A 13,172-nucleotide genomic window follows, 5' to 3' on the forward strand; every position below is an offset into this window, starting at 1 on the left:
CCACCACTTCCCCCCTCACCACTTAACCCTCCCTCTCCTCACCCCTTCCTCACTCCATCTCCTCACCTCTTCCGCTCCCTGTCCTCCCCCTCTTCTCCTCCATCCTCCGCCCTCTCCCCCCCATCACCCCTTCCTCCTCCCTCTCCTCACCCCTTCTCACTCCCTCCTCACCCCTTCCCCTCTCCCTCTCCTCTTCCCTTCCCCTCTCCTGCACTTCCCTCCTTCCCCTCTCCCCCTCCTCACCCTTTCATCCCACCTTCCCTTCTCCCCCCCCGCCGCCCATTCCCCTCCCTGCACCCCTCTATTCCTTCCCCCGTCTTGGATGGCCTTGGTTCACCGGTGGTAAACGGACCAATCAATCTTTCTTGACTTGGGATCAGTGGGAATACAACAAATGGATCTCACAGACAAAACCCTGTGATATAACCTGTTGTTCTCTGTGGTCCTATGGCCTCAGAGCCTGTGGGATCCCAGTATTCTAACTCCTCGCCCTGTTCCAATCCCAAACGCCCATACTCACTACCCACCTTCCCCATCCACCTCACTGGATGCCACATCCCAACCAATACCACAGGCAGTGGATCTACCCCTGTGTGTTCTCCGATCCCACCCCTTTAGCTGAGGGAAAGCTGTGTGCCTGTCTCTTTGTATGTTAAGAGGGACAGTTCTGAGCTATTCCCTCAATGTGCTTCTAGCCACAGAGATTCAAAGGTTCCCACAGCCTGCACTAATCGGCTGCCAACAGGGGGCACTGTGACTGTTTTCAGTGAGCACCCACACCCCGCCCAACCCCAAATCAGCAACTTGTGCACAGGTGTGGGCTGTGATGCCTTCTGTGGTCGAGCAGCCATAGTCAAGGCACGACATGAAGTCTCCTCCACTGCCGTCAGGAGACAGGGAGAAATTGGAAGTGAACAATTTTCAAGGGTGAGGCCTCGTCAAGGGAAGGAATAAGGGGCCAGCCGTTCTCCAGCTCTCCCTTTGGAGGAGGGGAGGAATGGTTTAACCAGTTCTGGCACCTGTGTTTTGACCATAGGATTCACGTTTAAGCATTTGCGGGTTCAGATCGCACCATTCCATGGGTCAGCAGTGTGATGTTTATCATCAGAAATCACTACCTGATCTCAAAGTGCTGGAGGAGACGATGACCTTGTATATACTTTGCTGCAAGCAGTACTACTACCCCTTCCCCCACCGACCTCGCAGCAGAAGATCGAATCGAAGACCCATAGAGATCTTCACTCTTCGAAAGATTTGTATCCTCCTCATATATTAGTTTGAGCCTGACGGTTCTGGGAAAAGCATGAGATTAGCTTCCATATAAAATGTTCTGAGGAAGGGTCACCAGACCTGAAACGTTAACTCTTTTTTCCTTCACAGATGCTGCCAGATCTGCTGAGATTTTCCAGCAACTTCTGTTTTTGTTCCTGTATATAATTGCCTGTTCCCACGTATTGCATTCCCCTAATATTGAACCAGCTCATTTATGTCAGACTCACTTATGACTTCGAAACGAGGACCACATTACAAAATACAATGTTCCACAGGGCCTGGTAGGATGAGTTGATGCATATGAGGAAGGTACACATCATTCAAAGGATGAGGAAGGTCATGCAAGGTGTGTAAACACTATTTCAGGTAAACATCCACCACATGTCCTCGGAAGATCTCAACAGAACACTATATATATATATATATATATATATATATATATACACACATGATTTAGATGAGGGATGTGAATGTAATACCTCCAAGCAGTCACTGAGACATAGTTGAAGGAAGGACTGGCACTCAGCATTCCAGGTAATGGAAATGGTGATGGGCGTATGTAAGAGAGGTGGGGGCATTGCATTATTGATAAAGGAGACCATCACTGCACTAATGAGGGAGGATTTTTGTTTATAGAACCCCCACAGTGTGGAAACAGGCCATTTGGCCCAACAAGTCCACACCAATCTTCCAAATAGCCTCCCACCCAGATCCATCCTCCTTCTCTATCCCTGTAACCCTGCATTTCTCATGGCCAACGTACCTAACCTACACATCCCTGAACTTTAGCATGGCCAATCCACTTACCCCGCACATCTTTGGACTGTGGGAGGAAACCGGGAGCACACGGAGGAAACCCACGCAGACACGGAGAGAACGCGCAAACTCCACACTGACAGTCGCCCAAGGGTGGAATCAAACCCAGTCCCTGGTGCTATGAGGCAGCAGTGCTAACCACTGAGCCACCCCAGGAGGATGTATCAGAAGGCTCTTCAAATAAATAAAAAAATTGTCAATTACTTTGCTTGGATTATACTACAGACCTTCCAACAGTTAGAGGGAGATGGAGGAGTAAATATGTAGGCAAATCACAGAGAGGTGTGAGAGGACTAGGGTTATAGCAGTAGGGGATTTCAACTTTATTACTCATTAACTAGGATCACCTTAGTTTTAAATGATTAGGAAGGATGCAATTTTTGGAGTGTTTCCAGGAGAGCTTTTTATGCCCTTATGTAGATAACCCTACTGAAGACAGGGGTGTACTAGATGTAGTTTAGGGAATGAAGCTGGTTAAGTGGTTTAAGTTTCAGTGGGCGAGCATTTTGGGGATGGTGACTATAACTCTAGGTTACAAAGTCATAATGGAAAGGGACACGGGTAATGCAGATTTAAGTGTCCAAACTGAGGAAAGGCCAATTTGAATATCATCAGACAGGATCTGGCAAATGTAGACTGGGAGCAGCTACTTGCAGTTAGGTTCACATTTGGAAAGTGGGAGTCCTTTAAAAGTAGTACAGTGAGATTTCAGGGCCAGTGTGTACCTTCAAGAGTGAAGGGCATGGGAAGCAAGTCCAGAGAACCCTGTGTGTCAAGGGATATTGAGAGTTTGATAAAGAAAAAGAAGGAAGCATACGTTTGGTACAACACATTCTAAATAAGGGAGGTCCTTCAGAAATATAGAGAGTGTAGTGGGGGTGCTTAGAAAAGAAATTAGGAGGACAAAGAGGTCTACAATATATCATTAGGATTAAGGAAAACCACAAAACATTTTATACATATATTAAGAGCACGAGGATTACCAGGGAAAGAGTGGGGCCTATTAGAGACAAAGAGGCAAACTGTGTGTGGAGCCAGGGCACATGGGTGGGTCTTAAATGAATATTTTGCATCTGTATTCAGAGGGGAGAAAGACTTTGTAGCCAGGGATTTCAATTGGGACACAGAACATGTTAAAATTAATGAAGAGGAGGTATTAGATGTTTAGCGGGCATAATGGTACATAAATCTCCAGAGCCTAATGAGATGTTTCCCAGGAAGGTAAGGCAAAAGATTGCTGGGGTCCTAGCAGAGATATTTAATATTTCACTGGCCACAGGTGAAGTGCTAGCTGACTGGAGGACAGCTAATGTGCTTCCTTTGTTCAAGAAGGACATCAGGGATAGGCCAGGTAATTACAGACCATTTAGTCTAACATCAGTGGTTGGGAAATTATTGAAACAAATTAACACTTGGAAAAAGCAGGAATTGATCAGGGATAGTCGGCATAGATTTGTTAGAAGGAAATCCTGTCTGACTAATTCAGTTGAGTTTTTTTTTGAAAATGGTCCAAATGGTAAGAGCCTAATGGTCCAAAGCAAGTTGGCAAACTGGATCCAAATGTGACTTGTAAACAGGAAGCAAAGGGTGATGGTGGAGGATTTGTTTTGTGACTGGAAGCCAATGACCAGTGGTGTACCACAGGGATCGATGCTGGGACCTTTGCTGTTTGTTATGTATATTAACAACTTGGATGTGAAAGTAGAAGGTATAATTAGTGAGGTTGCAGATGACATAAAAATTGGTATTGTTGATATTGAGGAGTATGGTCTCAGGCTACAGTCTGATATTGATCAGCTGACAAATTGGGCAGAGCAATGACAGATGGAATTTAATCCTGATAAGTGCGAAGTGATACATTTTGGGAGGTCTAATAAGGGAAGGATTTACACAATGAATGGTAGGTCCCTAGGGAGTACTGAGGAACAAAGGGACCTTGGTGTACAAGTCCGTAGATCCCTGAAGGTGTCAGCGCAGTAGACAGGGTGGTGAGGAAGGCATACGGGATGCTTGCTTTCATTAGGTAGGTTGTAGAATATTGGAGCAGGGAAGTCTTGTTACAACTTTATAGAGCATTGGTTAGGCCACAGATGGAATACTGTGCGCAGTTCAGGTCACCATGTTATTGGAAGGACATGACTGTGCTGGAGAGGGTGCAGTGGAGGTTTACCAGGATGTTGCCTGGGATGAAAAGTTTCAGTTATATGAGGAGAAACTGGATGGGCTGGATTTGTTTTCCTTGGAGCAGAGGAGTCCGAGGGAGACCTGATTGAGGTATGCAAGATTATAAGAGGCATAGACAGAGTAGATCCTGAAAATCTTTTCCCCATGGCAGATGCGTCTAAAACAGATGGCACAAGTTTAAGGTGAGGAGTAAACTGTTTAGAAGAGAACTGAGAAAGATTTTATTCACCCAGACGATGGCAGTAATATGGCACATGATGCCAGAGAGGGTGGTGGAGGCAGCTACTCTCACAGCATTTAACAAGCATCTCGATGAGCACTTAAAATGCCAGGGCATCGTAGGCTATGGACTAAGTGCATGTAAATGGGATGTGTGTAGTTTGGTGTGTATTGATAGGCATAGACATGGTGGGCTGAAGGGCTTGATTCTATGCTGCGTGACTCTATGACTCTAGGCTTGCAGATGGCTCAAAGCTGGTTGGGAGGATGAGCTGTGAGGAGGATGCAGAGATGCTTCAGTGTGATTTGCACAAGTTGATTGAGTGGGGAAAACGCCCGGCAGACGCAATATAATGTGGATAAAAATGACATAATTCACTCTGGGAGCAAAAAACAGGAAGGCAGACTATTATCTGAACGATGATAAATTCGGAATGGGGGTGGTAGAGCCGGATATGGGTGTCCTTGTGCACCAGTTGCTGAAGGTAAGCATGCAGGTGCAGCAGTAGGTGAAGAAGGCAAATGGTATGTTGGCCTTCATTGCGAGAGGATTTGAATATAGGAGCAGGGACAGCTTGCTGTAATTGTACAGGGCCTGGGGAGACCACATCTAGAGTATGTATGCAGTTTTGGTCTCCTTACGTGAGGGAGAAATTCTGGAAATAGAAGGAGTGCAGCAAAGCTTCATCAGACTGATTCCTGGGATAGCAGGACTGATGTATGAAGGCAGACTGGATCAGTTAGCGACTGGAGATGAGGGGAATGATGGGGGATCTCATATAAACCTATAAAATTCTAAGAAGATGAGACAGCGTAAATGCAGGAATGATGTTCCCAATGACTGGGGAGACAGAGCAATCGCACAACCAACGGATCAGATCTAAGCTCTGCAGTCCTGCCACATCCAGTTGTGAATGGTGGTGGACAATTAAACAACTCACTGGAGGAGGAGGCTCCACAAATATCCCCATCCTCAATGATGGAAGAGCCCAGCACATCCGTGCAAAAGATAAGGCTGAATCATTCGCAGGAATCTTCAGCCAGAAGTGCCGAGTGGATGATCCATCTCGGCCTCCTCCAGTGGTACCCAGCATCACACAGGCCAGACCTCAGCCAATTCGATTCACTCTATGGTGATAACAAGAAATGGTTGGAGGCACTGGATACTGCGAAGGTTATGGGCCCTGACAACATTCCGACAATAGTACTGAAGACTTGTTCTCCAAAACTTGCAGCTCTCTCGAGCCAAGCTCTTCCAGTACAGTAACAACACTGGCATCTACCTGACAATGTGGAAAGTTGTGAAAATGTGAACACTGCTGCCACTATGCAGTAGTGGAGGGACTGATTGTTGAAGGTGATGGATGGAATGTCAATAAATGGACGGCTTTGTCCTGGGTGGTGTCGAGCCTGTTGAGTTTTGTTGGAGCTGCACCCATCCAGGCAACTGGAGGGTATTCCATCACACAACTGACTTGTGTCTTGAAGTTGATAGGCAGGCTTTGGGCAATCAGGAGGCAAGTTACTTGGTACAGGATTCCTAGCCTCTGAACTGCTCGTGCAGCCACTGTATTTATATGGCTAGTCCAGTTCAGTTTCTAGTCAGTGGTAACCCCAGGATGTCGACTGGGGTGGGGTGGGGGTGGGCGCAATTCAGTGATGGTAGCACCATTGAATGTCAAAGGGAGATGGTTAGATATTCTCTTGTTGGAGATGGTCATTGTATGGTATTAGTGTGGTATGAAAGTTACTTGCCACTTGTCAGCCCAAGCCTGGATATTGCCCAGATCCTGTTGCATTTGAATATGAACCGCTTCAGGATCTAAGGAGTCACAAATGGTGCTGAACATTGTCCAATCATCGGCAAACAACCCCACTTCTGACCTTATATTGGAGCGAGGGTCATTGATGAAACAGTTGAAATTGGTTGGGCCTAGGACTCTACCCTGAGGAACTCCTGCAGAGATATCCTGGCGCTGAGATGACTGACCTCCAACAACCACAGCCATCTTCCCTTGTGCCAGGTATGATTCCGAACAATAGGAACTCCCCCCGACTCCCACTAATTTGTAATGCCACGCTCAGTCAAATGCAGCCTTGATATGAAGGGCTGTCACTCTCACCTCACCTCTGGAATTCAGCTCTTTCGTCCATGTTTGAACCAAGGCTGTAATGAGGTCAGGAGCTGAGTGGTCCTGGTGGAACCCAAACTGGGCGTCACTGAGCAGGTTATTGCTGAGCAGGTGCTGCTTGATAGCGCTGTTGATGACACCTTCCATCACTTTACTGATGATCAAGAGTAGACTGATGGGGCCAGAACTTGGTTAGATATTTCCTGCTTTTTATGCACAGGCCAAAGCTTGACTAATGTCAGTAGCTGTACTGGAGCAGCTTGGCTCAGGGTATGGCCAGTTCTGGAGCACAAGTCCTCAGTAACTTTGCTGGAGTGCTTTCAGAACCAATTGCCTTTGTTATATTGAGTGCTTTCAGCATTTTATGCCAGATAAGTATAGAGCAGGACCGTATCTGTCAGCGGTGTAGAGCCAGACTGCATCAACCAGCTCGAATCAGCACTGACAGGATAATGAAAGCCATCGGAAAAGTGACAGCTGGGAACATTATGAACCCGCATAAGAATGACCCTACGCAAGCTGTGGAAAAGCTTCTCCCAGTTCATGGAGAAATGCAAGGTTCAGGGAACACACAGCCTCTTCAGTGCAGAAACTGCAGAATAACCCAATGACACAGACCCAGAGGCTTCACAGGAACAGGAGGACGTGTAGAGTGTGAGATGATTATTAATGTAAAAGGAATATGTGTGTGCGTGTGCATGTGTGAATGTGTCTGTATGTTTATGTGAGAGTATGAGTGTGCCTTGGTATGTCTGTGTGCACATATATCTGTGTGTGCATGTGAGAGTATCTGTGTGCCGGGATGTGCGTGTGTGCGTCTGTGTTTGTACATATGTGTATGTTTATCTGTTTGCGTATGTGCATGTGTTTGTGTGTGCATGTATCTGTCTGTGTGTGTGTGTCTGTCTGTGTATCTGTGTGTGTGTGTGTGTGTGTGTTATTCATGTCTTCAGTTGCATGTTCAAGTTAAAAAGATGGTACGATGGTTAGAAAATCACAGGAATGCCTCTCAGCGTCACAGGTTTTAGGACATAGCTTCTCAAAAGAAGCTTTTTTTATAGAAGGCCTGCTGGACACAGTCACAGAGAGCAAAACCTCACCACTGGCTTTTAGAACCTCTGAGGGCAACTCTCTCTTTCCCCCAGTCCTTTGGTTATTGTGATTTTGAAGCTTGCTGAGGTGGCACAGGGGAGTTGTAAAAAATGCCTCTGGGATTACAGAAGGGCAGGGTGAAATCTGCCTACAGCCCATTTTCACAGAGGATCCAGCAGCCAGTGTGTGGGTGCCTCAGGTCGATACTGCGATGCCCAACGCGGTGGAATAGGCCACTCAGCCTGTGCCAAAACCTGGGGGGTGGAAGGTTGATCTCAGCTTTCCTATCTGGGTATCTGTCCGAGGGAGCGCAGACTTGCTCTTCTAGACTGCTGCATAAAGGACTGGGCGAGGGGTGGAGAACAGAACCTGGGATAGACATCCCCTAGAGCCCATGGAACTGAAATGCCCTTGATGGGGATTTGGCAGCAGAAGAGGGGTAAGGGACGAAAGTCAATTCAGAGGGACAGGAGTTCCATCTCTCACCCAGCTGTCTTGTCCCAGTCATCTGTGCAGGGATAGCTCTTCCGACGACTAGCACATGGTGCCAGGCTATTGCTCTGACTCGTGTCCTGCCATTCATGAGGACGCAGCACAATCCCTGCTGTTTGGTGATGGTAGGGAGCTGTATGGATAAATACAGAGAGGAGCCCAGATTACAACAATGGAAACATTACACAATGGGTGGAAGCTCCAACCATGCCAAAATACAACAAGTAAACTCCAGCACTTATTAACAGATATTAAAAACGCCCCAAAGTGCTTCACAAGAAAGGTTTTACAGTTGCTGACAGTGTAGCCTACAATTTGGGACAGAGAGAGACTAAATTGTATCCTGTGGAAGGACTTCAGTTACTGCAAGATGATGTCCTGACACCTGTGTCACCAAAGAGCCAGGGGCAAACCCATGGGAAGCTCTACGCCATACACACTCTCTTTAGTCCCAAAAACAACCATTTAATGATGAACCATTTCTGATGAAGGGTCTAGGCCCGAAACGTTGGCCTTCCTGCTCCTATGATGCTGCTTGGCCTGCTGTGTTCATCCAGCTCTACACCTTGTTATCTCAGATTTTCCAGCATCTGCAGTTCCTACTATCTCTGATACCGTTTAATGCTACTCTCTGTTTCCTGCCACCCAAACAGCTTCATAGCCAAGGTGCCACTGTCCCTCTTTTATTCCATGGGCTTCAACTTCGCTTCTAGGCTTGTTCAGCAGCACTTTACCGAGTGTTTTTCAAGAACGTGGTAAACATAGCGCTTGTCGCTCAAGGGATCAAGGGATATGTGCTTAACGGTCAGCCACAATCATATTGAATGGCAGAGCAAGCTGAAGGGTTTGAATGACCTAGTCCTGCTCCTATCTTCTATGTTGCTATGGAATTCATGTATAACTTGGGTTCAAATCCCAGTTGTTCTGGCTTTGTTTGTCTGACCTTTCACCCAGCAGGAAACTACCTCGGCTGGACTGGAACCATTTCAACCATCATTAAAGGCAGTCTGTTGTTCCATTACAGTTTTACCAGACAATCTGATTCCCCTGTTTACCTGGGCTAGCTCCTTTCTTATCTCGTTGCACCTTGAATCTTTCTCCCCCTCCCCAAGTTAACCTAAACATCGTGGATGAAATTTTCCAGTAACTAGCATCTGGAGAATGGGTGTACAACTGAGATTCACATTGGGACCCCGCGGAACACCCAATGTGTGAAATTGCCTGGGAAGCTCGAACCTCCAATGGGTAATTCCTCTGCTTCCTGTGATATTCCATGAATAGAAGGTAAGAAACTAAGAAAGTAGGCTGTTTGGCCCTTCATAACAACTCCACTGTTGGGTGAAATCCAGGCTGATCTCCCATATCTGCACCATTTTCCTGTACTACCCTTGTATCTCTTGTTATTTTTAACAAGCAGAATCCCTACTGTGCAGATAGAGGCCATTCAGCCCTCAAGTCTGCACCAACGCAGGCCCACTGTCCTACATAACCCATTTCCCATGGCTAATCTGCTTAGCCTGCACATCCCTGGACACTATGGGAAATTTAGCACATGCACATCTTTGGATTGTGGCGGACGCAGGGAGAATGTGCAAACTCCACACAGACAGTCACCCAAGGCCTGGAATCAAACCCAGGTCCCTGGTGCTGTGAGGCAGCAATGCTAACCACTGAGCCAGTATGCCACCCACTAAATGTGGATAGCCTTTGGCCTCAGTCTTGAACGCATTCAATGATTGAACCTCTGCAGCCCTTTGACAGTTCTCAGACATGTATGTAGGAAAAGTTGCACAGATTAAAACCTAGTCCAGCTGTTGGGTGAATGCATTGCATACATCCATCCATCTGTCTCTCCCCGGCACTTGACTAACTCCCGACGACACGACTACTCCCCCGACCACCTGACACTCCCTCCCCCTGACTACCTCAACCACCCATCACTCCCCACCCACCCGACTACTACCCCCACAACAGTCCTGACCATCTGAGTAGGCCCCACCATTCAATTACTTTCCCAACACACTGCTAAATACACCCACCATCTGGTTGTCCACCCAATTACCTAACTACCCTGACAACCTGACCAACCCCCTGACCTGACTAGCCACTCACTCACCTATCCCCAACCCACCTACCCATTCACCAACATCCATCCTCTAACCTTCCAACTCGACATTTAAAATTGTCAATATAGCAGCTAGTGCCATAAAAAGAGGAGTATCTTGTCTTCCTCCCAACTCTACCCTGATCCAATGGATTCTCCCAGTGTCGCTGGGCTCTAGATTTCTGGGATGGCCCCAGAAGAAAAGCAGAAAAGGGTTGGATTGGGGAAAGCAGCAATCCGATGACAAGTGCATCATCGGAAGATCTGAATGTATAATGATAATGATGATATTATGATCACTGTTTCCTAAGTGTTCCACTGCAGAACCATGTCCAGCAATGCCTCCTTCCTTGTTGGATCAGAGATGTGTGATGTGGAAACAACACCTTCTCAGCCCTTTGCATTAATCATTGTAATCTAAACTAGAATAGAAATAAAGTTCTTGTTCATCACTACTCTATAGATGTTGCACGCCTCTGCAATTTCCTTACAAAGTTGTTCCTCTATCTTTCCCAATGGTCAGTGGCCTATAGAATACATCCAAGAGTGTAAGGATACCTCAATCATTTCTTGTCTCAAACCAAACATATTCTGCTTTTGCCATCTCTTTGATATCTTTGCTCTCTAGAACTGTCATAATCTCCTAATTAACACTCCCACACCTCCAAGTTTCTCACCTCGCTTTCCTGAATATCTCTCATCTAGAAATCTTTAGTACTGAGTCTTGGCCTATTTCGATCCATGCCTTGATTCATGTCTGGCCATATTCTCACGTAGTTATTTGTGACTGCAGCTTTTTGTGCATTTACATACATGCACAGTAAACCTAATTTACACCATTTTGCTTTCCCTCTTAGCCTAATCCTAATGCTCAGGCTGTCATCCCGACCCTTCGCGCACCTTACATGGCAACATGCTAGCTCCTGCCACATTAGTTTAAAACTCCCTCGACAGCATGAGCAGACGGCCCCACAGGGCAATAGGGCCCTAGCGGGCCCAACGCAGGGACTCCTGACCTGGCAGGGACTCCTGGTTGAGGGGTGATTGTGGGTTCAGCAGCGGCGTTGCCGTGGTGGGCCCAGTGGTGAGAGATGGCACCTAAAATTTGCCAACTCCGACATTGGTTGGGTCCAGCATAGATGGCAGTGAAGGTCCCTCAGTTACTGGAGGCTAGGGGCCAGCGTGGACTGGATTGGAAAGGCTGTTATCCTGAACTTCTTATTTCTTTATTTTTCTAGTTTATTCCAATGATCTGTCGTGCTGGACTTTTTATTTCTTTATTTTTCTCACTTTTGTCCTGAAGAATTTGTATTGAAAAGTCTGTACCTTGCACCTAAGATGGTGCTGTAATGTGGCGATTTGTAAACTTTCTCACTGTGCTCATTTGACTACATGTGACAATGAAGCTAATTCTAATCTAATTCAATTCGCTTGGTCCTGGTTCAATCTGTGTGACGTACAGTTCCTGCTTTCCCCAGAATAAGTCTCGACTCCTCGACGTGCTTGAACTGAGTCTGTGTGCAACACTACAAACTCCCGTGTGTTGGCTGCGGCTCAGTTGTTAATACTCTCACCTCCCAAATCAGGAGGTTATGGGTTCAAGTCCCCCATCCAGACAGCTGAGCAGATTATCTAAATTGATGCTGGGAGTGCTACATTGTCCACTGTTGGAGGGAGGTTTAAATTGATCTGCTCTCTCAGATCACTGTAAAAGGTCCCACAACACTATTTCAAGGAATAGTGAGTTCAGTCAACAGATTTGGCAGTAGCTATGGAGTCAGAGAAACAGAGTTGATGTGTCAAGTCCAAAATGACTCTTCTTCAAGTTAACTCATTTCCTTTTTTCATTCACTCGTGGGACACGTATTGCCCATTCCTAGTTGCCCTTGAGAAGGCACTGGTGAGCTGCCTTCATGAACCACTGTAGTCAATGTGCTGTAGGTAAACCCCACAGTGTTTCTCTCTCCGCAGATGCAGCCATACCTGACAACTTTCTTCGGAACTTTCTATCCTATTTCGCGTCTTCAGCATCTGCGGTATTTCATTTCCATTTCAGAGTCTGCCCTAATGTCCTTCGCGACATTCTCTCCCTAAGCTGGACGGTAATCCACACACAGGTCAGCCTTTTTAACTGACCACATGGCCATGCAAACAAATATTTAAAAGGGCCGCATGCTTAAAAAAATGCCCCAAAGAGTTGAGGAAAAAAAATACAAAAGGACATTGAGCCTGGACATTATTTACCCCAGACAATATTTATCCCTCGATCTAAATCACCCCAAAATGGTTATTTGATCATTATTACAACATTGTTTAATGCGAGGTTGCTGCAAACTAGCAGCTGTATTTCTGACAGTACAGCTGTGACTACACTTCAACACTGGCTGTGAAGCTCTTTAGAATATGCAGAAGTTATTTAGGAAGCTATAGAAATGCAATCAGAGATAGAAATGCAAGTCTATCTTTAAATTGCAGTCTGCCCCATCCACACAAGCATGCAAACTCTGATCTCCAACTGGCAGCTACTCTCTGCGTTCTAGACTGTACCCTTTCATGAAGAGGAAACTACACAACCTCAGGGTGGCAGCAAATACTTTCAATGTGACTCAGTCAGTTTGTACAGTTTGTAAGACCAGGCAAAGGCTCCGAAACACCGTTGACAATAGTTCTCTTCATGTTCATGGGTGCCCACAGCATCAGTTCAACCGGCTAAAGATTTACAGAAGAGTTGAAAAGTGAAGCTAATCACTATCAAAATCAAGCTCAGTCTAGTAGCCAATCACCATCCAGGTCAAACTGTGCCCCCTAACACCAGTAGCCAATCACCATCCAGGTCAAACTGTGCCCCCTAACACCGGTAG

General features: G+C 46.4%; 1 protein-coding gene across 1 annotated transcript in view; it reads right to left on the reverse strand.

Moving 5' to 3' along the window:
• The window catches only part of grip2b (glutamate receptor interacting protein 2b), a 104,462-nt gene that overhangs the window by 16,039 nt on the left and 75,251 nt on the right, over positions 1 to 13,172 (reverse strand). The window contains exon 20 of the mRNA XM_048606247.1: positions 8,202 to 8,340. Within this exon, the coding sequence (XP_048462204.1) occupies positions 8,202 to 8,340 (139 nt within the window). The remainder of the gene's footprint in view (positions 1 to 8,201; positions 8,341 to 13,172) is intronic.

Source organism: Rhincodon typus, chromosome 16, assembly GCF_021869965.1.
Source record: "Rhincodon typus isolate 14 chromosome 16, sRhiTyp1.1, whole genome shotgun sequence".
NCBI lineage: Eukaryota > Metazoa > Chordata > Chondrichthyes > Orectolobiformes > Rhincodontidae > Rhincodon > Rhincodon typus.